Source organism: Gymnodraco acuticeps, unplaced genomic scaffold, assembly GCF_902827175.1.
Source record: "Gymnodraco acuticeps unplaced genomic scaffold, fGymAcu1.1, whole genome shotgun sequence".
NCBI lineage: Eukaryota > Metazoa > Chordata > Actinopteri > Perciformes > Bathydraconidae > Gymnodraco > Gymnodraco acuticeps.
In genome coordinates this window covers 1,783,389-1,810,624 of record NW_022992193.1, presented here as the reverse complement: position 1 = coordinate 1,810,624, position 27,236 = coordinate 1,783,389, and the positions used below count along the sequence as shown (strand labels likewise).

At 44.0% G+C, this 27,236-nt stretch overlaps 1 protein-coding gene across 4 annotated transcripts in view; it reads right to left on the bottom strand.

Moving 5' to 3' along the window:
- Nucleotides 1-1,519: 1,519 nt before the first annotated feature.
- The window catches only part of zeb2b (zinc finger E-box binding homeobox 2b), a 78,001-nt gene continuing 52,284 nt past the window's right edge, over nt 1,520-27,236 (bottom strand). The window contains exons 3-10 of one of the 4 annotated variants that reach the window (XM_034205495.1): nt 21,487-21,741; nt 16,472-16,540; nt 14,441-14,629; nt 13,159-13,373; nt 9,383-9,491; nt 7,199-9,189; nt 4,958-5,138; nt 1,520-3,640 (exon numbers count right to left, since the gene is read on the bottom strand). In XM_034205495.1, coding sequence (XP_034061386.1) covers nt 3,072-3,640; nt 4,958-5,138; nt 7,199-9,189; nt 9,383-9,491; nt 13,159-13,373; nt 14,441-14,629; nt 16,472-16,540; nt 21,487-21,741 — 3,578 coding nt within the window. In that variant the 3' untranslated portion in view covers nt 1,520-3,071. The remainder of the gene's footprint in view (nt 3,641-4,957; nt 5,139-7,198; nt 9,190-9,382; nt 9,492-13,158; nt 13,374-14,440; nt 14,630-16,471; nt 16,541-21,486; nt 21,742-27,236) is intronic. The other 3 variants (XM_034205497.1, XM_034205498.1, XM_034205496.1) reach the window with 3 other exon arrangements.

Genomic DNA, 27,236 nt, shown 5'->3' with positions numbered 1-27,236 from the left:
AGTTTTCCTCTCCTAATGCATCAACTCCCTCCGCTTCTACCTACTTTATGGTTACAGGAATATTTCATCACATCGACCTTTGACCTTCCCTGTTTGTCGGTGAATTCAAGATTGTATGGAAGCCCAACAGTGGTAAAATGTAAAAGCAAAGACAGGTTTGAATTCCTCTCGTTATGGTGGAGATAATCTCGAGAGGATTGCTCGTCTTGACGCGTGTGCTCATTTTCCCCGCATGTGTAATTGTCCCGGCGCTTCACAGCACATTATCAAATTCATCAGCTAATCATTTAAGACCGGCTCTTTTATCTGCGAGATGGTCTGCGAATGATCCGATGGCACGCCGATCGATATGAAAATCGCAAATATGCAAAGCGCGTTCTGATGTTTGCCATCGCTCAACCTTTAGCGCTTTCATCTCGGCCTTTTGATGTTGCTTCCAATCTGCATAACGCAGCGAGCGGGGCTAATGGAGGCGAGCGGCTCCTGGGGTGGAGAGGAGTCCTCCGGCTGCCGGACTCCACCTGTCAGCCGCAGGAAGTTCAGAATGAGATTTGGAAAAGGAGACGTTTGGTTCATGGCTGGAGCCGTGATTAGATCCTGTGTTTTCACTGAGGAAGGCTGAAAAACGTTGAAACTGCTTGTGAGTGCAGCTAGCATTTAATTGTATTATTTATTGATTTGTACATCTGAATTTTTATACGTCTTTAAAATGGCAGAATATTGTGAAAAATCCAAGGTGAGGCGTTGACATGTCTCGGTTTGTTTGATTTAGCAGAAACAATTAATAAAACAAACCTACTATTTGGCATTTTTGCTTAATAAAATACTTTTATTCTTCTTCTTTTAATAACTTTTAGCACAAATTCTCAATATAGCACCTCAAATAAACTAAAAGTGTTTCAAATATTTGTATCGTGGAATTAAAACAGCATAACGAGACTATTCTATATTGTCATGTCATTTGTCATATATTATAATATGTCAAGGCCGAAACTCTTCAAAACACTTATTTTCTATATACTTCTTATTGCAAATGAATCCCATAACATTTATATAAGCATAAATCTTATAAAAATTCGTTTGAAAACAGGCCTTTTAGTAAAATTAACAATTACAGTAAAACATGTTGTTGGTTAGGGACTATTTTCTGTGGAGGACTAACACACATTTGGTGCTGAAGTCAGTATGTGGGATTTTGATTGTTGACATTAATACATATATAGAATGTTTCGAGCCTTATTCGTTCAGTAATTGTTATTCATCGTGGTGTGAGTGAGTGTAGAACAAACACAGGTGGAAACGTGAGGAATATGTTTACCTAAATGAGGCATAATAAGCAGTGGGTCCGGGACAATTCACTTTGATCAGTTTGAAAATGTGAATTGAAACTGTATGTAGTTAACATAATAATGAGTCTGCACAAAGTGGATATGAGGAGGCAGAGATTTGCTTCTGGAGAATGTGAAGTGATGGAGCCCGCCGCTGATGGTTCTCTGTGAATAAACATGAAGCTCTGAGGTTTGGTACTCTGTAATTTGGCTACTTTTATTCGAGCAGGGTCATTTTCAAGAGAAATTACAAATTAAGAATTCAATAATACTTTTACAAAGACATTTCAGGAAAGATTCTTCTTCAGTCATGATATCATACATAGTATTTAACAGTCCCTCTTCATTTTTTTTAGCTTAAAAAAAGAAACAAAGATGAAGAAAGTGGAATTTTTCAGTCGAAAATACAGTGTTTTCACAATTGTATAAAAGTTCCCAAATTTGGAATTTTCCAGTAACTGGAAAATAAAAAGGAAATAAAATAAAATAAGATTAAACTTCGCATTTCACAATGTTTCAAAACACAATAAATGCTCTCTTTACGTAAAATTTGCCCCTATGATCGACACCATGTTCCTTTTTACTAAAATATATCTATATATTGAAGAACTATAGTACTGTACACAACAGTATGAAATAAATAAAATTAGGAAATATAAAATGGGCCACATAAATAATGTTTTTTTTTTCAACCTACAAATAAAATGAATGCAATTTGTTGTTTTAAAAAAAAAAATGGTTTGGTGTAATACTGACAAAGTTAAAGAAAAAAACATTGCACAACATAATGTAAACTAAGGAACTGCTGCCTATAAGTCTTAATACTGACACGGATGCTTCAAAGAACAACGGTGAACCATTTCATAATACTGAAGCTGGTGAAGAAAATGAACCTTCCTTTTACACAATACGAGGGTGGCACTTGCAGAAAACACACAGGTTAAAAGGTTTGCATATAAGGCTTCTTTTTTCTTATCAAAAACACCTTACAAAGGCTTCGTCCTTCATTTTTTCCCCCCATACCATCTGTCCGTAAACTGTATTTTCCCTTAAAACGAAGGTCTCTTTAAAACGTCATCCTCTTTTAAAAAAATCCTCTAAGCTCCTTCATACAGTCCGTTTTGTTTCAATTCCTTCATTTGATTGGAGAGGCCTAAAATAGTGTGGCTGGAGACGTTTGTGGCCGGGAAACATGGCAAACTAAAGACAACACCGTAGGTAGGTAGGTAGGTAGGTAGGTGATAACAAAGGTAATATCGAAGGACTGTAGTGCAGACACTACTGCTCTTTTTCCAACACTGTATAAATATATACATAGGCAATACTTTTTATTATTTTTGTTCATGATTATAGAAGCGGAGTGCAATTTGTACAAGTCACTAGTTGTGCTATAAATACTATGGAACACAGGGGTTTATTTGAGGAGGTTAGCACCACACATATTTTTAGGCCTTAGTACTGTACATTTTTTGAAATGTATTCATTTATTCATTGTTCGGTTTGCATAATGCAGCTTATTTCACAAACCCATGCCTCCCTTCCCTCAACGCCTCCTTCAGATTGACTTTTGAGTCCATGTCTAGTTCGGCAGACATCTTTCCCCCCCGAGGAGTCTGTCAAAGAAAGCTTCCCGGAAGCTTCAGGCACGTGCACGTACGGCTTAAAACACGGCGTTTTTAAACCGAGCAGGTAAGAATACTGAACTTAAAACTCTTTAAGATGGGAAGCTTTTTGAGACTCCGATTACATGCCGTCCTCCATCGTGTCCTCGTGATCCGATTTGGTTTCCGTTTTGCCGTCCAGCGAGCTATCATCCATCGAGTGCTCTCCGTTCTCCTCCTCGTCCCTCAACGTGTCCGGGTCCGTGTCCATGCTCTTGCTCTCCTCCTCCTCCTCCTCAAACTCGTCCCTACGTCCGATCTTCACATACGTTCCTTCCACTTCCTTCCGTCCCTCTCTGATCCCTCCGTTCACCGCGTCGTGCCTCAGTATGGCCTCGCGCTCCGCCATCTCCGGGTAACCCTGAGGAGTCATGCCCTGGAGGTACGCCCGGCTCATGAGCAGCTCCGTGGGCTCCATGTGGCCCTTCTCCCGGGCCTCCCTCTCAGCTGCCTCCCGCTCCTCCGCCTCCCGCTTGCAGTAGGAGTAGCGGTGGTTCATGTGCTGCGAGTAGGAGCCCGAGTGGGAGAACCTCTTCCCGCACTTGTCGCACTGGTACGGCTTCTCCCCCGAGTGCAGGCGGGAGTGCTCGATGAGATGGTGTTTGTGTTTGAAGGCTTTCTTGCAGATCTGACACTGGTGCGGCCTCTTTCCTGCGGAGACACAAAACAGAGCGGGAACGTGAGTCGGCCTGCTTCGCTTGTCCAACAAATTCACACACACAAGTCAGAGGAAAAGCAAAAGAGGATGGCATGGAGTTAAACATGAGGTCACGGAGCGATACATCCAACGACTATTTGTTTATTCATATTGATGAGAAAGTGCGCTCGCATTCACGGGCCTACATTATGGAAATTCCCCTCCTGCGGTTAAAGCATGGAGAAATTCGACCACAACTACTTATTTTAGGGCCCTGCGACAAAGGAGTAAACAAATCTGAGCTGGGGGGAGGGGGTTACCCTGCTTATCTCCTAACACAATTCCAGTTCATGGTGACGCCTTGCCCCGCTTTAGGTTTTGGAACTCGTCTGGCTACAAGGTGACGGGTCGTTTTGCATGCCAAGGCACACATGTAGGAACCCAAGCTAGCCACAGGGCAGGGTGACATCGTTGTCCGCCGGCTTCTAATGTGGCCGCTGTTACACTTAGAGTTTCATCCTACAGGGTTCTACCTGTAAGCCACTCCAAATAACCTTCCTAATTGTGTCTCCCTGTTCTCATTGACTGCTGCCCCCCCCCCCTCTGATACTCCAACAGGCTTTCAGAGTGCACATCTGGCCATTCTTACTGCACTTCTGAGCCTCCTAATATTGTTAAAAACAACATGAAAGCGCGGCGTTGCGAGCGAGATAACGCTCCCGTTTTTTTTTAAAGAGTTCGGCGCCCTCCCTCCCTTTTATGTCCGAGCTGATAACACGAAGGCTGCATAAAGCACCGACTAAAGATAGCGGATGAAATAAATGATGCAACCTAGTGAAAGCGGATCTCTGTATAATAACTATAATGAAAGACTTGCTATCAGCGCTCTGAAGCTTCTGAGCACTCCACTGATGGGATCTATCGCCCAATAATGGGCCCGATCATTTCTTTATATATCTAGGTGAATTGATGTGATGTCTTTTAAGATATCAAAATGGTGAATACAGCGGGATATGATTGGAAAATAAAGAGGACAATGTCTTGAGAAGATAGCTCCCTTGCCTGCCTACCTGCATTAATTATTATACATTTGCTTTAAGTTACGAACACACAAAGCTTCAAACATTCATTTGCATTCCTGTCGACGAAGAAGCACGTTAGGTGTTGGTTTACATATACAACTGAAGGGTAAAACAGAGGAAGGAAAGAAGGAGGAAGAGGGGGGGTAACAAAAATAAATATTGTCATAGTGAGAGGGTTTGGAAAACACAAACAGTTGAAACATAAAAAAAGAAATGGGGTTTAAAATAAGGGTCTAGAACAGTATATACCTGTGTGTTCATATTTGTGTCTTAGAAGGGAACTGCTCTTCTGGAATGTTTTGTCGCACAAGTCACACGCGTACATACCACTTTCGGTCTTCTTAATCTTCTTCCGCGACAGACAGGAGTCGGGGTCTGTCATGTCGTCCAGCCCTGACATGTAATCTTGAGTACCGTCGAGCAGGTCCCCCTTAAAGAGGAGAGGAGACAGAAGAGACAAAGGACATACAATTAATGCTGTGCCTAATAAAGGGTCGCAGTCTATGTAGGAAGTTAGATGGTTACTGTGGTAAGCATACTGTTATGACTTTTTTTTTTTTTTTTTTTTGGGCAGTGGCTTTAACATTCCCTTGAGTTCAGTTTTAAGGTATATATTTTTTACAGTTGTTGTATATTTATTCCTTTTTTTAAGTTCTGGAAATACTTCAAACGCAGAAAGTTCATATGTAAAAAAATTAAGTGAATTTAGCAATGACATTTCTTTACTTTAGTTTGATGTAGAAGCATATAATAATAGTAAATGTATGTATAAGTACACATGTAGTTATTTTAGCGTTGTGTCCCTAGACTTGAGATTTGTTTTACATATATTTTTCCGTTTTCTAATTTCTAACGTCATTTGTAGCTAAACTGGACAAGAATATATCCGTGTTCATCTCCTAATTGCTCGACATGTATGTGTGAACACCAAAACCATACTTACAATTCAAAAAGATAAAGTACTTTAGGTATAATAATGCACTTATAATGTTGTCTTTATCTAAATAAAAGCTTCTTAATGTCACCGAAAGTGGCGCTTTGTCACTGGATAAAGCAGCAAAGTGATCCAAACAACCACACTATGTTTCATGTTCTCATGCATTTTTAATTAGCAGCGCATAGCAGCGTTGATTTCTTATAAAACTTTCAGCGGGCCGAGTAATATCAGCCATCTATAACTGACACGCTCCCCATTATGAAACAGCCCATAATGGTGTATTCAGTGTGGTCTCATTTTGCGCCACGGTGTTAATTCTGCAGATTCCTTTAAAATTCTCTTTTATGATGAAGATTAGTCTTAAATGTGAATTGATGGCGAACAATATTACAACATTAGAGGAGGCTTTCTTGAAATTGCACGCTCATATAATGATGGGAATCAGAAGGCGCACCTTAATGGCCAGGATAAAGCCTTCCTCAGTGATAATGTGAGGACAGCGCTGTGTTTTAAGAAGGGACCACTATCACTCTGCAATCAATTTGAACTAAAAGCCTGTAGCTGTATTTTTAAAATCTAATTTAATAACTTAGAATAGGAAACATTATTAATACTTTTTTTTTCTTTCATCAAAATGGTTCCCTCTATGTTAAACAGCCCTCAGCATTCAGTGGTAATGAACATGGAGACGGTGCATTATTAATCCACATGTAGGAGCTCATTTTGGCTGAGGCTCTCTTTAAAATGCAGCAAAGTTGCGACGGGAAATTTGAGAGAAGTGCACGGCTCCGGGGCTCACCTTTGTCATTTTTACAAAGGCCTTTCACCCATATTTAATAACTAAATATCTGAGTTCAGGCCCGCGCTGCGAGAGGACTGGAGCATTAATGTATTCCACTCAGCTGAGAGCCGTAATAATTAGAGATCTTTTCTGTTTTTAATTTGAACCTGATGCTGGTAGATACTTTGTGCAAATGGGATTTTTTGTTACGCGTAACTAGGAGCTTTTTGAGGATATTTATTAAAACACATATTAATGTTTAAAAAATGATGACAAAAATGTACAAATACAAATTCAGGAAGTTTCGTTACACGTTAAATAAATATATCCTATATTTATACATATAGGACAACTAATATTTGTTTAATTATTCAGTAGATAAAGTTTAGTTATAAATCAGAAGGTAAATCAAATAACAAAAGCTGGAACCGGCAGAGATATGTTTTTTTTCTGTATTATATGACTGAAAATATGTATTAACTTTAGTACAAAAAAGCCATTTAAGCTGTGTTATTTCACTGATTTGCCTCCATATTTCTCCTCTGCTTTGTAAACATCTACACTTTTTAAATGCCCCACTTCCTCCATGACACCACTAACTGCATTTCACTTATTTTTTCCCACCTCGAGGTTGTGTCGCAGCTGTTCAATCTACCTCAGGTGAGCGTTTCTCTCTCTTTTTAATTAGTGCAGAAAATGAGTTCGGATCATTTTCGGGAATCTGAGTGAGCCTCGGGGGGCTTTTTCACAAAACCACAGGTGGCTTATTTACCTGGAAACCTGGTTTCCGCTGGTACTTTCTCCTCTGCTGCATCTCGGCAAAGGTAGCTGCCCCTGCTGCATAAGTGTAGGCCATGTGTGGTAGGAAGCCCATTTGATCCATGCCCGGGTAGTGCCTCAGACCCGGCATGCTGGCCTGCATGGGGGGCATGAATGTGGCAGGTGGGAAAGCGCTCTGAGGTGGAAGTGACGTGTACAGCTGTTTGCCAGCGAACGGGTTCATGCCGAAGATGGGGCTAGTGCTTTTTTCAAGGCTCCCGTTGTTCATAGAGCCTGAGAATTCCTTCTTGAGATAGGCCAAGTTCAAAGGCTCTTCGAAGTGCTGTCGTGGAGAGGGCATGCTGTTATGCTCCATGTTGATGCTGTTGACTTTAGCTCTGTTCCTGACTGCCAGTGCGTGCTTGTGCTCCTTCATGAGTCTGGGCACGGACAGGTCCAGCGGCTCGGCCTGCAGGTCCTCCGAAGTCAAGCTGTTGGGAGTGTAAGAGCTGCTGTGGGAGTTTTTGGAAGAGGTGGAGGACAGGTTGAGCGGGGAGGGGGTGTTGCTGCGGGAGAGTTCCAACTTCTCGGGTTTGGCGCCGAACTGGTGGTTTTTCAAATGTCTCAGCGTGTTGTCACAGTTGTTCACGTTGTTGTGGAGCTCGGCGATGGAGGGGGAGGTGATGCGGTCTTTCATTAGAGACACAGGTGACCTAGCTGCCATAGAGTCTTTTGGTGGAGTGTTGTGGTTATAGGATCCGACCATATCCATGTTGTGCCTGTGCTCTAGTGGGGGGGTTCTGGTAGTGCCGTACTGGTACATCTTCCGCTGCTCGAACCACTCCTTGACGAATTCCTGAGGAAGGCCGACCGCCATGGAGATCTTGTGCAGCTCCTCGGCGTTTGGCTCCATGTTCATGGCGAAGTAAGCCTTCAGCACAGACATGTGGTCCCTGTAGGGGTTCAGCTGCACAGCCAGTCCCTTCTCAGGCATCATGGAGGAGGATAAGTGGCTGTTATTCTCCATGTACATCACTGGCTTTTTAGCCATCAGATTCTCGCTGGGCTGCAGCACTGCACTGATCTCCTCGTTCATTTTGCACATGTAGCGTTCGTGCTGATGCAGAGGGATTGGCCCTTGGAAGGACTCTTTGCAGTATTGGCAAGAGAAGGGTGTAAATATGATGTTCTCCTGCACCTTCTCCTCCACACCGACATCGAACATGTGGTTGGATTTCTCCCGCTTGATGTCGCTGATCTGTCTCTTTGAGTCATTGGTCAAGCTCTGGAGGCAGGCTTTGGCTTCGTTCACCTTCTCTAACGTGTAGTCGATGATGCTTTTGGTGGCGCCGTTGTGGTTGACGAGTGGAAGACCGGCCTGAGCCCCCGAGGATGTCAGGGCCAGCTTGTGCTCCTCCACCTGGGACCCCAGCTCCTTCATGTAGGCCTTGAGCCTGGAGAGCTCCTCGGGCTTGCAGTCCATCTTCTGCCGGCACACAGTGTTGTCCACGATCTGGAGCACCTTCTGCACCTCGCTCAGGTTGTTACCCAGACTCCCCGGGTAGCACAGCAGCTGCGACTCAAGCGCGGCCATCCCCAGGTGCTGCAGGGGGCTCTGTGCGGTGGAGTTGTGGTGGACCCCCAGTGGGCTGTTCCCTCCCATGCCTCCGTTCATGAAGGGCATGGGGCCGCCGAATCCGTGCGACGCCATCATCATCTTGTAGTCGTTGAAGTCCAGCGGCTCCGTCTTGATGCTCAGGTGGTTGTTGTGGTCGGAGAGGCCCAGCGGCTTCCCGTTCTCCAGCTTCTGCCGCAGCTGGGTGATGGCGGTGTTGGTGGGTGAGGAGGAGGAGGAGGTGGGGGAGGAGCCGCTCTTCATGTTGCCGCGCATCCTTCCGTTGACGGCGATCAGGCCGATGCACTTCTTGCTGCTGATGTGGGAACTGTAGGAGCCGGAGTGGGAGAAGCGCTTCTTGCAGTTGGGGCACTCGTACGGTTTTTCACCTGAAACACAAAAGATAATATTGTTAGAAAGCTGATATAAAACGTATGTGAAATTAGAAGCGTTTTTTGTTTGTTATAGGGACTGATGTTGGGTTGGGTTAAGTTCAACATCCCATTTTATGATTTTAATAAGAATCTGTTGAAAGCACATTAATATAGAATAAACCAAAAGGAATGTGATGGTGTTGCTCACCGCTGTGGATGCGGAGGTGCTCCTTCAGGTGGTGCTTGTATTTGAAGGCCTTCCCGCACTCGGTGCATTTGAACTTGCGGTTCCCGGCCGCTTGGTTGAGCAGTTGGTGCTGTGAGAGAAGGGAGACAGAGAGATTTAAAAAAAAATGCACAAACATCGCAGGGGGTGAGAGTTCAGTAAATAATCACAATCGGTCGGCATGACAACAAGCAATAAGCCAACCGGAGCCTGTTGCCAGCGGGAGCGTCTTGGCTTTCTACTCCCACCTCCGACTACAGGCAGCGGCGGAGATAACAGAGAGAATCACATACCTTTTAATTTCCTGGCTACTCAGCCAAAGGAGGCATGCCTTTAGAAATTGGCAGGCCAGAAAATAGAATAAATGAAAAGAATCTTTTTAGAGCGTTTCCCCTTCATTAGAAGAGCCGATCTGATCTACTTTTCATTAATTTGGGCCTAATCAGTCTGAAAGGTATTCAGAGACGTCGCTGCATACCTGTGTCCACACTTTGTTCTCCTTCACAACACTTTCTCATGTCTCATTGAGGTTGTTTTTAAAGACCTTGAATGTCTCTTTAATAATCTTAGGATACAGAACAGAGCGCAAAGGCCCGGCCTTGATTCTCTGTTCAAAGGTAAACATCAGTTGCAATCTATCAAATGTGCAATTCAAACAAGAGTCTGATGTCTGAAAAGAAGAATCTAAATATAATACCGAGCGACAACAGGAACGCTGGGTGTAAACCTGGCTCGTCACCCGCCAAACAATTAATTCCAAGAGGACGCTAAACGGTTAGTAAATAAATAAATAAAAGACACATATTCTCTGAAGTCGCTGGGGGGAGAAACACAGCGACTCCCTCCTCCCAGTTCAGCCTTGACAAATGCACGGGGTGTGTGCTGACTCTCCCCACATTCCTGGGGAGACAGATGGTGGCGCGCAGGACACTGGGAGGACTGGGAGGAATTGTTCAAACAGCCCCAACCTTCAAAGATCAAGCAGGGAGAGTCGGGGGCCCCGCCAAGCGCCGGAGAGGGACCCCACCGCTCGTATGTTGCTGAGTTGCATAAACAAACAGCAACAGCTGCTTCGATGCCTCCCGCCCCCACCTCCACCTCCACCACCACCATCCTCTCACTTCCCCCCCTGAGGACCCCTGCCCGGTAAAGTTTAGTCCCGCCACCACTACTAATAAGATACAATCGCTCTGTAAGGCTTAATTGTGAATGGCACCGACAAAATGCTCTGTGAACGCCACCATTGCTGGTTGTTGTGGGCGGGGACCCGGCTGGATGTTTGCATATGTATAACCTCTAATTAGTCATATTTCAGCTAATTGGTTAAGAGGAGGAGGAGGAGTATTAAGGCTTGTAAACATACGAGGGAGAACAGCGGAGCACATGTTTACCTATCAGTACATTATTCTGTATGTTAATCTGATCGCTCCTCCTGAGTTAGCTCCTAATTGCCAAATGTTCATTTTCACATGAAACCAAGAGGAGGTGAAATATTTAGGTTTCTGGGAAAAGTGGTGCTTATCTATAATTACCAAAAAAGAAAAGAATAAAATCCAAAGGAATAAGACATCACCTCAATCCCTTCTCGAGGATTACCACCTAAAGAACTCGGCTAATTTACAAATCAAGATAAGCGTCTTTGTGGCTGTTGAATAGCAGTGTTGGCCGTGGCCCTCTCTCTGGAGGGGAGCAGCAGCAGCATTGTAATACGAGGATTGAGAGAGCGGGCCGGCCCATCTGCTCACGTTTACACCCAGCTGGTAGATCAGGTGAAAGTGCTGGCTGCTGACATCTGATCAGATCAGCCCCAGTCTGAGCCTGTCATCCTCGCTTCACAGAGCACAACACCGCGACCTGCGAGGGAACACCGCGTCACCGTACAGGAAGTCATCTGAGAGAGGCTCAGTGGTTCATCTACTGCTCATTACCAGGCCTTTAGAGTGGGGGGAGTTCATGTGAGGTAGATAAAGACGTGATTTTTTATTTATTCTTACTTTTTTAAAACCTATTTTGCTATTAGGGCTCTGAATATAAGCATTACTATGGATTTTTAAAGGTGAAATGTAGGTATTTTACCTAATGCCATTTTATACTTATATTTGAGGCACATGTTGCACTATGTAGTCCCCTACTTTTATTTTCCAGCTTTAGTTACTAACTACTTTGCATATCTAGATTATTTCCACAAAATATTCAAACAAATTCAAAATGACAGTAATTCAAAGTAACCTCACCTTTCTCTATTTTAACATTGATCCGGTGAACATTTTAAGGCATTGCTAATTATAATAGAACATTATAGTATATGTTATTTTGGTTTTAAAAGCATGACTTAGTGGTAAGAGATCTGAGTACTTCTTCCACCTCTATATATTTCAGTGTCTTTCTAAAAAAGTAGATCCATTACATTTAAGAGATTAACTTGACGTCTTATTTTTGTCGCATTTTTAAAACAAATTCCTCACTTAAAAACATCCTCCAGAGCACAAGTACAGACTCCATCTCCTTTGGAATTTACTGCTCAATTTTTGTTCGCTGAGAAGTTATAATTATCCACAAATGTGCGAAAACTCTGTAAGCGTGCAATTTCTTTTTTTTGCCACAATCTATCTCGCCCCACATCCTCAACCGGCGGCTGACAGCGGGTTAAACAGCCGTGACTGCTGGATGTGTTTTCACCTCACAGGACTTTAAGGTGATTCATGCTAACTGCCAGCAGATTCACATTATATTTCAGACATATAGGATATAAATCGCTCGAGAAAATTCAAGTATACACAGATGTTTATGCAGTGCATGAAATTAGAAGTGGGTGGAGGGGTGGGGTTTGATGGAATGCTCCGACTGCGGGCTGCACCAGAAGAACATTAAAGGCCAGGAGTGAAGTGAAGTTAAGGAGCTGATCAAAATTCTCCAAATTGGAAATTCGCACAATCATTCGATCGTGAACATGAGACTGGAAAATTATATCAGGGAGGGCCATCAAAAAACCATTTAGAGCCTCAATTAAAGTTATTACCATTAAAGGATCTGCATCTTCAAAATGCCATGAAAAATTAATAATGATTGCCAATCAGAAAAATGATCTCTCTTCTCCGAGGAATCAGAGCGCATTAGCAGAGGTGGACGAAGTACTCGGCTTATGTACTCGAGTAAAAGTAGCAATACTGCAGTGTAAAAATACACAAGTTAGTCCTGTATTCAGAAATGTAATCAAGTAAAAGTATTACCATTAAAAGCAAAAGTATGCCTTATGCAAAATGGCAACATTTTAGGCGCCAGATATTAAAAATATTATTTTATTAAAGTTATCGGTGCTTTATTGAGTTAAACACTTCACTGTGTAACCTTGTAAAGGTGGATTTATTTCAATGTATTTGATCAAACTACTACTGGGTAGCTTAACCTATAATAATATCATTTAATGTATGTCGATTTATATTTATTATAACACTGGAAACGGAACATTGACTTTAATTGTAATGTATTATCCCAACAGATTTCACATAACTGTATTAGGTTAGTAGAAAGCAATAATATTAAGTTTAATTCAAATATTTAGTGTTATTTAAACGTAATATTATTGCTTTCTACTAATAACCTACGTGTGCAAAGTAACTAAATGGTAGAGTTCAAGTGTAAAGTACCATAACATGACAATGCAAGCACCTACATTTGCAAGTACTTGAGTACATGAGGGACAGCGAGAGGAGGAGGATGGACACTAAAAAGTGACTCAAAAACGAAGATGCCCTAACCTGATCGCGTTCGGGCTTGTGTGTGGCCATGTGCCGCTCCAGCTGGGTGCGGTAGGCGAAGGTGTAGTTGCACAGGGGGCAGGCGAAGTTCTCCTCGTTCTTCTCATGGCGATACTTGATGTGCTCCTTCAGCGAAGTCAAGCGCTTGTAGCCCCGGTCGCAGTAGGGGCAGGTCAACAGTTGGGCGAAGGCATCTGGCGTTCCAGGTGGCAGGTCTGCACGGGAGACAGCGGGGAGGATAGGGGGGGGGAGGAGGGGGAGGAGGAGGAGGAGGAAGGGGAAGAGAAAGCGGGCCAAAAGGTCAGCAAATCAATGGCAGCTAACGGGCGGGCTGCCCAGAGAGGAATGGGAGTTATCTGTGCAATCTGCTCCACATGAGAGCAGCAGTGTCAGGCTGGCATCCGCTGCACTACGACCTCCTGCCGACTCCTCGCACACACACACTCACACACTTCTACTTTCCTCGACATAGTTACAAACACATGATACTGTAAGGACGCACACACAGATAATTCCCCATCCCTTCCTAAACAGCCCTCGCTTTTTTTTTAATGCCATTCCCACTGACACTTATCATGTCTGCAGCATGACTCATGAACCCACTCCAGATCCCACTCCCTCTCCCCCCCCCCACCCCGGGGATCTTCTGAGGTGCGCTATCTGATTTCAAGCCCCCTGCCCAGCTGTTGCTCGAGACTGTAGGTAAACACCGAGGCATCCGGTGAATCTGTGGGACCAACAGCTGCCCGGTTGTGTCAGCGCGAAGAGCTCGCCCACACTGCTTTCTTTCTCTTTTTTTTTTTTTTTAACCTCTGCTGGTACAAGGGAGAGGGGGGGGCTAGCTGAGCAAGTATGTTCTCCTACTGCAGCAGTCAAGCTACAAGAGGAGGCCATATTTGATATAAACCCAGCTTCTTTTAAGGGGATACAACTTTTTTTATTTCGTACTTCGCATGTTTTAATAGCTTTTAAGCATGAGGCTAATGCTAACATGTTTGGTTTGTTGAAAGCTAACGTACTTATGGGACTCTTGCTTTTTTAAAATGTGTTTATTTTTTGGTCAATTGCACTTTGGATAACAGTATCAGTTTTATGTAATTGATTAATATAAGATGTACTTTAAATATCCCAATTTGAATGTATGAACGGTAGCTTATGGTGGCTAATGTTAGCTAATACGCATTTCTGTGTAAGTCACACCTGATCTGCTCTTTTCTTTATCTGACTTATCTTTCGACCCCCCCCCCCCCCCCCCCCCCATCTCCACGGCCCTGGTTCTTACCGTTCTCCTCTGGACCGGTGGCCTCTGGCGTGCCCAGGCGGGACAGCTCCTCTGGGGCTTCTGGGTAGATGATGGCGGTGTCACCCCTCTGCAGGTACTCTGCGATGCTCACCACGTGACTGTCGCCGTCGTCAAGCTTCCGCTTGGCGAAGAAGTCCTCGAACTCTGAAGTGCAATTGACGCTCTTGACTGAAGGGGAGGAAGAGAGAAAGAAGAAGAGAGTCAGTGAAGGAGGAGGCCTGATGGAGGGAGAGGGAGAGGGAGAGGGGGAGGAATAAATTGGATTAATTTCTTCCCCAGAGAAATGTCTTACAGGAGGATATTGGGAACATCTTGGTGGAAATGCGATGAGGACAGCCACCCTAAAACATTACAGCCGTGCTTTGGGGAGAATACATCTAAATTATGGGGTTTGCTTGTCACGCTATGCCGGCTAAAATAAGAATTGTAACTTAATCCGGCCAAAAGTCGGAGATAAACGCGCTACCATGAGCTGCTGAGGAGCGACGTGTAAAAAGAACTTCACTGACCCAATTTACTCATGACATAAAATCAGATTTAGAGTTGAAAAATAAAAAAGGAAACACACTCACAGACATGTATACAGTATACACAGGCCTGGCTTAATCAGCAACAGAGCCACGTTTCTTTGTATCGACTTTCACATATAAGGTCAATCAAGAGACTGTGGCTTTTGTTGATTCTGTGTTGAACAGATTACCAGGGCCAAACCACAAACCAGTGCAGAAAAAAACAGAGAGGGATGCTTTGCCATAGCTGAGCAGAATGTATCTTAAGCCAGCCAAAGTGCTGAGGCCACACAATGCGTTTTCTCAAATTATTTCCCAGTCCCTTCTCTTCGGGGAAACTCTTAAGCTGCATTGTGGAGATAGCTGCCTCCGAAAAAACAAACCGGAGCTAAAAGAAATTAGCAGCCTTCATTAGTCAAGGGGATGGCCGACTTTCAAGAAACACACTCTCGCTGTTTACAACCTGAGGAAAATTGTGGAGGCTGTGCGGCGATATTGAACCAAAAAGGGAGTGACGTCTCATCAGAGTTCATGTTAATTAGCTTTTAGACTAGAGAGCCAAGGTGAGGTGTAAAGAGCCATTTGTTATGCCGTGATGAGTTTGCGGTCCAATTTGCGAAAGGTCAAGGTAGTGGATATTTGGTTGTCAAAAGTGGCGAAATGTCATCGGTGCCAATGGATCGCGTTGATGACTGTAATAGCATAATATGCGGCGTTCTCATTAGGTTTCTGAACAATGCTTTGCTAATTGTAGCTGTTATTTTAAGGTTGTTTTGAGTCAAAAAGTCTAACTGTAAAACGTTTCTTTAGGGAGAAACAACCACGGTTTCCTCCAGTGAGGGAGGAAATCACCTGGATCAAAGTGCGCTTTGGCACCGGGACGTGATCAAACTGCTCATGTCTTTAAACAAAATCACATGTGATTTAGTGGCGGGGAGCTTCCACAGCGGTGCCACAGTATTGTTTCCAAAACTCCTTTAAGCATTGAAAATGGAAAACAGTCTCTGTGCTCGGACCTTCAGCACAGAGACAGAGAAAGAAAGAAGAAAAAACATCACGACGTGCAGAAAAGTAATCGTAATTAAAGCTGAAGGGAGGGTTTTGATGCAGGCCCGCGTGGCGTTCTGTGGGGTGCGTTTTGGTTAACCATAACAGCGTTAGCGGCCAATTGTCAGGGTGGCCAGGATGATATCATGGAAGGGAGGGGTGTGTGGCTGCGAATCAGCTTTGGTGGCTTAATGAAAAATGGCAGGTAGGGTTCGGTTCCACCAGGAGACGGCACCGGGACACACACTCACTTACATCAGCAGGAAGGCTAAAAACAGCTCGAGTAAGTAGAGGGTGTGAAAAACTGCCTAAAAAGTGATTGACCCTTCAATAACGTGAAAGTATTTAAATATTATATTGCTTTATTTTAAGCCAGACACATAGAGACAGACTGTTTTAAATCGTGGTGCAGGCACACAAACTAAAATACATTTAAAATATTCATTCATCTCACCTGTACCGTTTCCAACAGCCTGCATAGTGGCATCAGGCCCCAGGGTGTCAAAGTCATCTTTTATTTCATCTGCACAGAAAACAGAGAGAAAAAGAGGGTGTGAGGAGAGGAGGGGTGAGTACCTCTGTGCACCATGCAAACCAACACACACTGACAATGAGGCCTTTAAGAAGAAGGTATGGAGAAAGCAATGAAGGCACCGCTGTGCATCCGAGGCTTTGTTCGGCATGCTTAATGAATGCTATCATCGGAGCCAGACAGTGACTTATTTACCTTTAACATGACGACAAGCGGTGGGGGAGGCGAAGAAAGCTTCAATCACCAAACAGAGCGATTAAACACAACACGGAGCACATCCACCTGAGCAATCATAGAGCTCCAGCCAACACGCAGGCGGAGCTTATTACTCCCTGGCTGTGTCGCCGCGGCAATCCTCCGCATGCAGCATCACGCTCGTTTTATCATATGTCATTTGGTGGATGTTTCTCTCCAAAGCTGCTTGTTGGGAGCATTGTGAGCGCACACATTCTTTTGATTTGCCACAACCCCCTGGCAGAGAGTTAAGGCCTCGCTACCAACTCAAAAGAACACAACGCTTAACCACAAATTAAGAGTTTTGGTTGCACAAACATTTCTCAAGGGCAGAAATAACCTCATTGGTTAGGGTAAACCTCAGGTGGGTGGAGAGGAAGAATGGACTGGTGAAGTATGTTAGACTGAAGCTCAATAATATGGGCACCAAAATGGGAATCTAGGGTTAGGGGTTACATCTTTTAAATTAACTATTCAATACTTGCTCGGTATATGTGAGCAGTTTGACTTTGAGATTTTGGACTCAACAGAAAGCCTGGCTATGAATAACTAACTATGCAGAAGCATTGGTTTGAACGGACAGGTTCTTACTGCCAATCAGGATAATGGTGTGCAGACGTTGCCCTGGCACAGGTGAGGTGACAGTAAATAAACGGTGGATTGACAGGCTCGTAAACAAACCCTCTTCTGACAAATTCATCCCACCACGGTCGACAGGAGGACACCGACCGGACAATCAGCTTAAAAAGTCCTCGGTCCCTCCTTCCTGCCTCGACGGTAAAAATGAAATCAAGGTGGTTCCGGGAAAACGCAGGCTTTGAGTAAAAAAAAAAAAAGGACAAGAAACCTGCATTGTGCGCCTTACATCTGTTCTTGCTCTGCTGCTCAGGCAAGGATGTTACAAGTGTTGCATTGTGAAGATTTTCTTTTTTTTAAAGTCCACAGCAGGATCTGATGTTGCTGCCTCTCCCTGAGCTATTAAACCCAGGATGAGCGCACATGTTACAGAAACCTGGCTGAGATGTTACAGGAAAGGTGGTGGGTGTATTGTTTATAATAATGTTATCCTGTGACACAAAAGCCAGAAACCAAAACATGTCTTTATTTTTACTTGAAGACAATGGGGAAGTCGTGGAATGCTTTCTAAGGCTCTTCTTGAAATTAAAGATTTGGCTTTTGCGGTGAAATGATAAATACCCCTGTCAATGGCTTCACAGAATAATGACAGACTGTTCTGCAGGGGTATGTCCTAGTTTAACTTTCCCCTTGCGAAGGTTTTTTAACTTTACATTTTGATTGCACGTCTGCCAAACAGCTTCCAAACCGCAGTCGAAGTATGAGAAAATGAATGGGTTTTTGAACAACATAAATTCAAGTATGACAAAACAAAACAGATTTTGCACCACAGATTAAAAATATACCCAGATATCAGCACGTTTGAAACCCTGAACAGTGAAAACTCCCTCACTGTGTGTCCTCGTAGGCACCGTGTTTGCTCTGGGTAATCACATTTGGCTGCATACTTTTGGTCTGACGCAAGGGGATGACCAGTGGGATTTACTGGCCCTCCACTCTCCCCTATTTACCTTGGACAACTTTTGTTATCTGTGTTCTAAAGGGAGGACGGCTGCTTCCAGTAGGAGGTAGGCTAATACCACGTACACCTCACTTCTATGGCCTCTGGCACACACACATGCAATCCATGCCAGCTTTAAGCTACATTCAACTGGGACAAAGTGTCATTATAGGCTCCTGGGTCCTTCTACTGTAAGAAAAGCCACTGCACACATTTTATAAGACAAGACCAATGTCAAAAACAAGGAAAAAAAGAGGGATTCGATTTCTCCTGGAGTAATTTTTGCCACAAATATGCACCTATTTTGGGTAGTGGAAAGCATTTTGGAAGAAAAGTGTCCACGAAATGCTGGAAAAGTGTGTTTTGTCAGTGATAAATCACAGAGGACGTGAGGCAGTAAGGTACACACCTCCTAGAAGAGCGATGTTGAGGTTTTGAGACTCAGGAGGAGTCCAGAATACCTTGGCCAGACGTATTCCACCTATTTTCATAGCGGCTCTGATGCTGTTTATTTTGAAAACATTCCTATTTTTATGGCCGCTCACCGCAGGCGCTTTAAAGTCCTGCCTTTGTGCGTTTAGCCTTGATTCATCCTGATCCTGCCCAGTGTGCACACAATAGCTTCAGAAACAGACAAGCTTTGATGAAAACAGGTTTGAGAAAGACGACGGCATCTCTGATATTTTTACACTATCGTTCCAGCAATTTAGAGCCAATGAATAGTGTTTTTAAATTATTGGCAGGGTAGGAAAGCATCTGAAACACTGCACTTATTGTCAAATGTGGGGATGCAATAGGTGTTTAAATGGCAAATTAATAATCACAAAACTTGATACACGCGCAATGAAAACAAGAAGCACTGTTTTATCGAAAGCAGAAGGACACATTTGGCGAGATTAGGAAGAGTCTTTTTAGATCATATATCTCAAGCAATCGTGATTAAAAGAGGGATTTCTTGCTGCAATGTTAAGACGTCCTACAGAGACTTAAAAAAGGGCAAAGGGAGAACGCAGGTGATTTATTTGAAACTGTCTGTCAGTGATAATGATGTCATGCTTTCCAGCACATCGCGTCCAGCCTCAATGTGGGATGAAGGAATGTCAAGGACAGACACAAGACTCTGATTGTGCCCTGAAATCAGAAGAGGCTCTGCGATAAATGTTCTTTACTACATTTCAGCAAATCCTCTAAGCTGTGTTGCTAAAGACACAATTTACAACCCATGGAATAAAGAGTGTCTGTTTTGTTTCCGGGCGACATATGTCCTCACTTTTACTCATGAAGACATTACTATCGCTTACAAGACCTGCGTACAAAAAAATGATAGGGGAGTGACGACCAAATCAGTCCGAGGAGGAAGGAGGGGGGGTACTAACTTATCTCAGGCCTAAGTTATGTGCTGAGGTATCACTGTAGACACTTAGGCACCGAGGAAGCAGAAAAAACAGGCTGGGAAACACAGCACCCGCAAGATTGGGAAAGAGACTCCCAAACGCTCTAATGAACTTGACTTGCTCTCTGAAATATGTCAGACACTTTATCACACGAGAAGCATATTATCTGGGAATTGCAACATAGTTGAATTACAGACATTATGGCACCGCGGGTCTTTATCAAATAAACAATTACCGTATGCAACGACAGCTTGTTTATCCTTTATCTTGATTTATTTACCAAACTGTCTTTTCTTCCTCCCTCCCTTAAGGAACTGTTATTTAGTTGAGGCAAATGTTGATACCCATTTTTTTGTTCCATCCCTAATAAATGTGCAATTTTCCCCCATATTAAAATGTAAGACTGCTGAAATGTTCCTCGGTTTCTTTTCGGCAGCGTGCACAGCTAGTTCATTAGCAGAAATGAATAGCGGAGCCCGGCTCATTTAAATTGGCTGTCTTACATGACTTCTCGCCATACTCTGTTCCTGTCACATGCTTCCAAGAATCATTGACTCTTATTATACATGTAAATGGCTATCATAAAAATAAAAATTTCATTTAAGATTGTTAATGACTTTTCGCAGCAGTCTGGCTTCCTTTAATGATTATACCCTGCCCCCTAATTAAAAGTATTTATCTTTCAAGCATCCGTGACTGGGGCCCCTGCAATCTGAGCTGCTCCACAAAAGACGATAAGTCAGTCAAGTTTGGAAAAGGTATCACCTGCCTGGGATTAAGCAGCTTGTGAGTCGGGGGGGGGGGGGGGGGGTTACACTGCATCAGTCACTATTGGAGGTTGAAATACAATAAACCCTGAGTAAAAGTAGCCTCACATGCCTTCTGTAGAATCTGCAACATTGAATCAAAAGCACACTCCTGCTGCTTCTCTTTTCCTTTTGCGAGGTTATACATTACTGTAAATATTTTTCGTTGTTTGGCTTTTCTATAAGCGTGAACCAAATGGTCTCCGCCGCTCACGAAGAAAAATGTTTATCGTGTGTGTCTGCTGAGGGAGCATCGTTCGGGGGCTCAGACCTGGCTCAAGCCGTGTTTGCACACTGCTCCGTGGGGTTTGTTTTAGTCTACCCGGGCACCAGATGGGTGGGGTTTACGGTGTAAGGCGACACCACGAGTGGCAGGATGTGCACACATTCGCTATAAAGTATCAGAAAGTCAGCTTAGTGGGGTGGTGTGATTGACAGCTCACCTGCACCCACACATCTGGTAGAAAAGAGAACAAAAGCTAGATTCTTAATGTATTTCTTTAGCTGAATCTGTATCGAAAAAGGACGTTTTTCTGTATCTTTAAAAGGCATTTATTAGGTTATTTCATTTTTTGACATCTCAACCTCACATGACATTCGCCCCAGACAAAGTAAAAAAATATCATTACAATATCCAATTTCCTGGACCAAATAAAACAAAAATATCCAGCTTTCTGCTTTCTAGGAATGCAAGTCATGATTCTCAGATAGCAGATGAATACAATGTAAGATATGTTCTCAATCTGACTGGATAAGAGCACATCCACAACTCTTTAAGTCAAAACCGACATTAAAAATAGTTAGAAATCCTCAGTTTGCCCTTCATCCCATTGTTTGGAAATTCTTGGATTATTTTATAACTCCTCCCACTGAGGTTCCTCTCCACCAATGAGATGAATTCCCTCTCTGCAACATCTGGACACTCACCAGTACCGTCGACAGAGGCGCTCAGCATGTCGTTGTCGGGCCAAATGTGCTCGACGCCGCTATCCCGCATCTCGTCGTCTTCCTCCTCTTTGGAGAGCAAGCCGTGGCTCTCGGCCCGCGGGGAATTCTCCGGGTTGGTGAGGCTGGCCGGGCTGCCTGTACCGTTGATCAGGGGGTCTTCCTCGGACACCAGCAGCTTGTCTTCCTCCTCCGTCTCTGAGCCGGTCTCAACCACATTCTCGTAGTTCAGAGCTGAAACACAAAGAGGAAGGAAGAAAGGTCAGTACAGGAGAGAAATCATCCTTATGATCAAGAGAAACATTTCTGATGAGTAATGTAGGCGTATCTACTTTAACATAAATGACAGAGGAATCTGATTTCAACTTGTTTTTTGAAATTGAGGTTTATTCCCAGATTTAAAAAGGTCACCCCACATCACTGCTCGGTCCAAGGCGTAGGCGCTTTTTTTCTTTTCTTTTTGGGTTACACCCCAATTACAGCATCCGCGACTGGAATCTGTGACTGAACCGCAGCGGTGGGCAGACAGCTGTCGAGGAGATGCGAGCCAAAATAGCCACTAATTTTCAGTCCTGCTAACATGCCTGGGATGCCAACGAGCTGCACCTTTCAGGACGGCTCTGCTCCCAAACATACCCGTCACGTTTCACATGCTCGGCATACCTCGTACAATATAACAAATGTAGTCGGTATGCATACAAAAGGCTCAACTTATAGTCGTTTAGATTATTCATCACATTTGCATTGCCACTGAACCGTGTTTCCTAACATAAGAAAATATGACAGGGCCTTGAGGGCGGACATTCAAGGAGATACTCTGACACGCACACACCCTTACACACACTCTAGGGCCCGCCCGGTTCCACACACATATGCTTGTTTTTCCTAAAATAGCTGGCCTGTAAATAAGGGGCTGTGAACTCAATCAAAGGTGGCTTCGCGTGCAAATTTGTCACCAACGTCGGCAGGTTCTTCGCCACGGAGTAAATTGTGGCAGAAAGGGCCGTCAGAAGACTTATTGGAGGGGCGCAGATGGAGCGCGAGGGCGAGCCAGAAACATGGCATCACATGGGGACACACCTCATTGGCAGCTTGTGCAAGAATGTTCTGCGGTATGAGCCAATCATGGGAGGACCCAGACTTTGAGCCACCATAGTGACGCTTTTTAATGTGCTTTAGCTGAATTTATGCTCCTGAGTAATAAAGAAAAGCTGGAGCGAGCTCATAAGTCTTTGATGAAAAATCAACAGATTTATATCTAATAGCTTGGAGAATGTTTTAGCGTGCACATAAATAGTGTATAATATGCCTCACATTGTGTATTCGACGGGCTTAATTACACTTTATGTGCCATATTTTGCCTTCCGAGGTCTAAAAGTGTCCCTGCCTCTTGAACTCTCCCAGATTCAAGAGTGCTGAGCAGATGAAGTCCGTGCATTTCCGAAGACGTTATACATATCAAAAGATAAGCCTCGCCACATCTCCTCCTAACACGTCTCCGTATGACCGACTGGTCCGCACTTGCCTTCAGCGAACAACTGCACAACAGGTGCAAATTAAAATGAAAACAGGGCTTTCAAACGTGGGAGGGGGGAGGGCGGCGGGGTGGGAGGAGGGGATGGCAGGCAGGCAGGCTGGAGGGGGGTGGGGGAGGAGGGTGGGAGTGTGGTGACCTGCCTCGAATACCAATCGACGGAAGAAACAAAACCTTTTCAAGAGGTGTGATCACAAGGGTTTAGGCAAGTTCAGACTCAGTAATGCCCCTCCGAGATGACAAAAAGGCAACGCAGGCTGGAGACCCTGAGTGGAGAGAGATTCCTGGGTGGTCCAAATCTACCTAGGTACAATTGATATTAAGCCTTTATATGAAATATTATATATTTATTTCGAAGCCTTTACCTGTTTAACTTCAAAAATCAAAACACTTTGTCAAATCGGGGAAATTCTCATCTTGACGTCCCCTCAAAACAACCAGATTAACATTTTGGAAGTTGTGACCCTTCACCCCTGAGGTTTTGAACCTTTTCTCAGCAATGTCCCATCAGCTCTGTGTCCCCCCCCCCCCCAGCCTCCAGAGAAGGAGGGGGCGGGTAGAACAAAAGGCCAAGAGGCTTGGGAAGCTATCAACCCGTTGCTGTGAACCTGATCTCTGGATGCAGATTCAATGACGGCGAGCAGGGGCCGGCTGAATGAAATTATCTAAGGCTGGACAGGTTTTAAAGGGCCCATTCTTCGCCAATAAAAGGAGCGAGGGAGCTTCTTTTTGTTTAGCAACACATCCACCGCGGCAACGCACACCGTTCTGACTTCAACACTCCCGCATAGGGAATGAGGGAATGCATTGTCCAAATCTGCACAACAAACTTTCTGGAAAAATCCTGGATAAGTTTTAACACATTTTTCTATCTCCTGCTGTTTCATGTGACGTCTTGTTTCTGAAGTTTGCAGAACACATTTAAGCACGGGGGGGCGTTTGAACTGTCTCCGAAAAGCTACAGTAGAAGCAATCTTCTCCGAACGTCAGCTGTCTCCTCCGCATTCAACGTATACCTCCAAGAAGGCAAAATGACAGTGGGGTGCTCGTCAAGTCAAACGTGTAGTATTAACGTCAAGAAAGCCGCCATTGTTTAGGTGCCACCGTTGACAAGAGCCTCTCCCTCTGCGAGCACGAAGCATCTATTGGTATTGTGTCACGCAACAAAGTAATTCTAACCTACTAATATTTCACAGGCAGTTATTTCGCCCCCCTCCCCCGAACCTCGCTCTTAATCAGTCTTTTGTGTTGCTGAGACAAAGAAAAGATAGTGTTTACTTCTCTCCTTTTTCTTACCTTAAGTGTCATGCTAACAAAAGCAATTGCGGTTGGTGTTTTACAAAAATCGTGCTACCTGCGTTTTGGCTAAATAAAAGGAGCCTGTTTGACTTGTCGTGCTGATAATTAAATTGACACAGCGCAACTCTTGTTTAATATTGGGTTTTAAACTATCTGACATAACCCTTTCACAGGCCTGGCATTATTCTGTCACTCAGGGAAGAGTACAGAGCGCAGAGGAATATTGTATATTGATCAAGATGGTTGGAAGCATCAGCAGTGACAGCCTGAGAGAGGAGCACAGAGTGGGAGAAAGTCTTATTAAAATCTCATCATTTCTTTGATGAAGATAAATAAAAAAAACAATGGCACAGGGCAATGCTTCTTCTCTGGCAGTCGTATTCTGCACATACTGAGGAGCCGGTGGAATTAATTTAGTGTCGGGGAAACAAACTCCAAATCTAAAATGATTGTATTTACAAAGTGTCAGGTTTGACAGCCGACAAATGGCTCCAGTGATCAAAAACGCCTTTAATGTTGGACTCATAATCGACTGCTGTAAAACCCAGAGATAACTCACTCCCTGTGCGCGTTTGACAGCAGTTGTCTGACCACATGCTGCATTCAAAGACACCAAACACACTCACTCGGAGGAATACACAGCCACCAACTTGTACCTTTGATGTTGACCCATCTGTTTGACGGAAAAAACCTTGTATGTATGGTAAGCATGCACGGAATGTCTTTCAAGCTGAGGTAGTGACATCAAGAAAAGTCAAAGATGAGCTTGTGTTTACAGTAAGTCTTCAAGGTGGTGATGGTTTCACTTCTTGAATTGACCGTCAGTAATGCAACATCATTCAAATTCATACTAAGATGGATGCAAATTCAAGAAAAAGGGAAACTTATCTCCAATTTAAAACTTATTTTAGCATTGAAATCTTCCCCGGAAGCTGGGTTCAGAGGCGTCAGATCTGCACTGTGCCGAGGAAAAACCGTTTGACAATGCTAACAGGTATTATCGCATTTATTAAACTATGCCAGAGCCATCACTCGGAGGAGTTTGCGGTGAAAGCCCTTCCTGCCGCAGAGCCAGGGAGAAACAGAGCTCTTTCTGTTCGGCAGGCCAGCGGTGGAGGTGATGGCTGCAGGGAGGATGACTAACACCCACGTTCGCGCTCTCACACTAACCCCGGCTGACTTTTTTTTTTAGTCGAGTGTCGGGGGTTTAGCTCCAGGTGACACGCTCGGCCTCCTACGCCGATAATGAGCCAGGACATTCTCCCTATTGGACGATAACTGCTCACGCTCGCTCCCTGTCTCATGAATGTGAGCCAAGCGGATCACCTGGATGGCTGCGAGGGAGATGGAGGAGCAGGAGTGTTAGTCAGTGTGTGTGTGTGTGTGTGTGTGTGTGTGTGTGTGTGTGTGTGTGTGTGTGTGTGTGTGTGTGTGTGTGTGTGTGTGTGTGTGTGTGTGTGTGTGTGTGTGTGTGTGTGTGTGTGTGTGTGTGTGTGTGTGTGTGTGTGTGTGTGTGTGTGTGTGGGAGGGCATTAAGGTGGAAGCGAGGTCGCTGCCTTGTGGCTACGGCCGGCGGTAGTGGATTCTCATCATGACCTTTTGTCTGCCATTGCTCCAGTCTGCAACAGTTTAAACACTTCTCCGTAAGTCCTACTCATGTCGGATGGAAACCTCGCAGGAAGACTCGTTAACTTACTTAAATGGTATATTAAATACTCCTTCCCTCAAGAGTTGTTTGGGTCTTTTTGTTTTTATTAAATAATTTTAGTCTTATTTCTTGATATATTCTTGTATTTCCCTCTTTATAAGCACCACAATATAAAAAACTGATATCCAAACGAATGCAAAAGTTATACAATGTGTCAGTAAATAGAAAATGAGACACATTATATATAATTCAAGAATATTTTCCTTTTTTTGACAATAAAAAATAATATTTAGATTGAGTTAATACAATTTGATAGCTTAACATACTGAATTAATATTCTTTTAAAGGTTTCCTTTGCCTCAAATAACTGTTCAACTTGCAAACATTTATATCATATGTCTTATATTTGAAATGTTCCCCAGGTATTATGTCCGTTAAACAGGGCCCACTGGTGCTGTCTAGGAGCCAGACAAAAGAATGGCAGACATGTTTGGATATTTTGTGCTATCTTGTCTCAGTATAATGGTGTGATCGAGCACAAGGGCCAAATCAGGGCCAAGTCGGTGAAAGGACGGTGGCAGAGGGCAAACAAAAGCCCTGAAAAGAGACAGAGAGAGAGTGAGGGGTGAGGGCAGGGAGGGAGGGAGGGGGGGGGGGCGACTTGGGAGAGACGATGAATGGTGAAAACTCAGTGAAGTGTAAACGCAACCTGGGAGTGTGTGTGTGTGTCTGTCTGGGCAGCATTAGAGAGGGGGAGGGTGGTGTCACTGAAAGTGAAGTGAGTGAGTTTGACTGATATGAGTCGTTCTTTTGAACTGTCAAAAATAAAATTAGGACTTTTATGTATTTAACAGTCAACCTCTCAAACTTTACCACACTGAATAAGAAAATCAACATTCTGTTCGACCGCCAGATAATTCAAGATTTACAACCAAATACAGCAAATGATAGCACCTGCCATTTTCTATGTCTTGTTGACCATTAGAGCCTTATACATTAGACCTTTACATAATAGGATGTGTTCCCCTTTAAATCACCAATAACACAACTAAACTACTTCTTATATGTGTTTGTGTTGATGGGGAAACTTTGCACACGTCACCACTCATCCGTCAACTCGGAGACCCTCGCAGCACCCACTGACTCTAATTCAATTAAAGTCCCATTTATTTTGCCGGGGAGGCCGGAGCAACAGGCATTGGGGTGGGGTGGGTTGGATCGGGGGGGACAGAGAAAAGCTTCGAGGTTTGC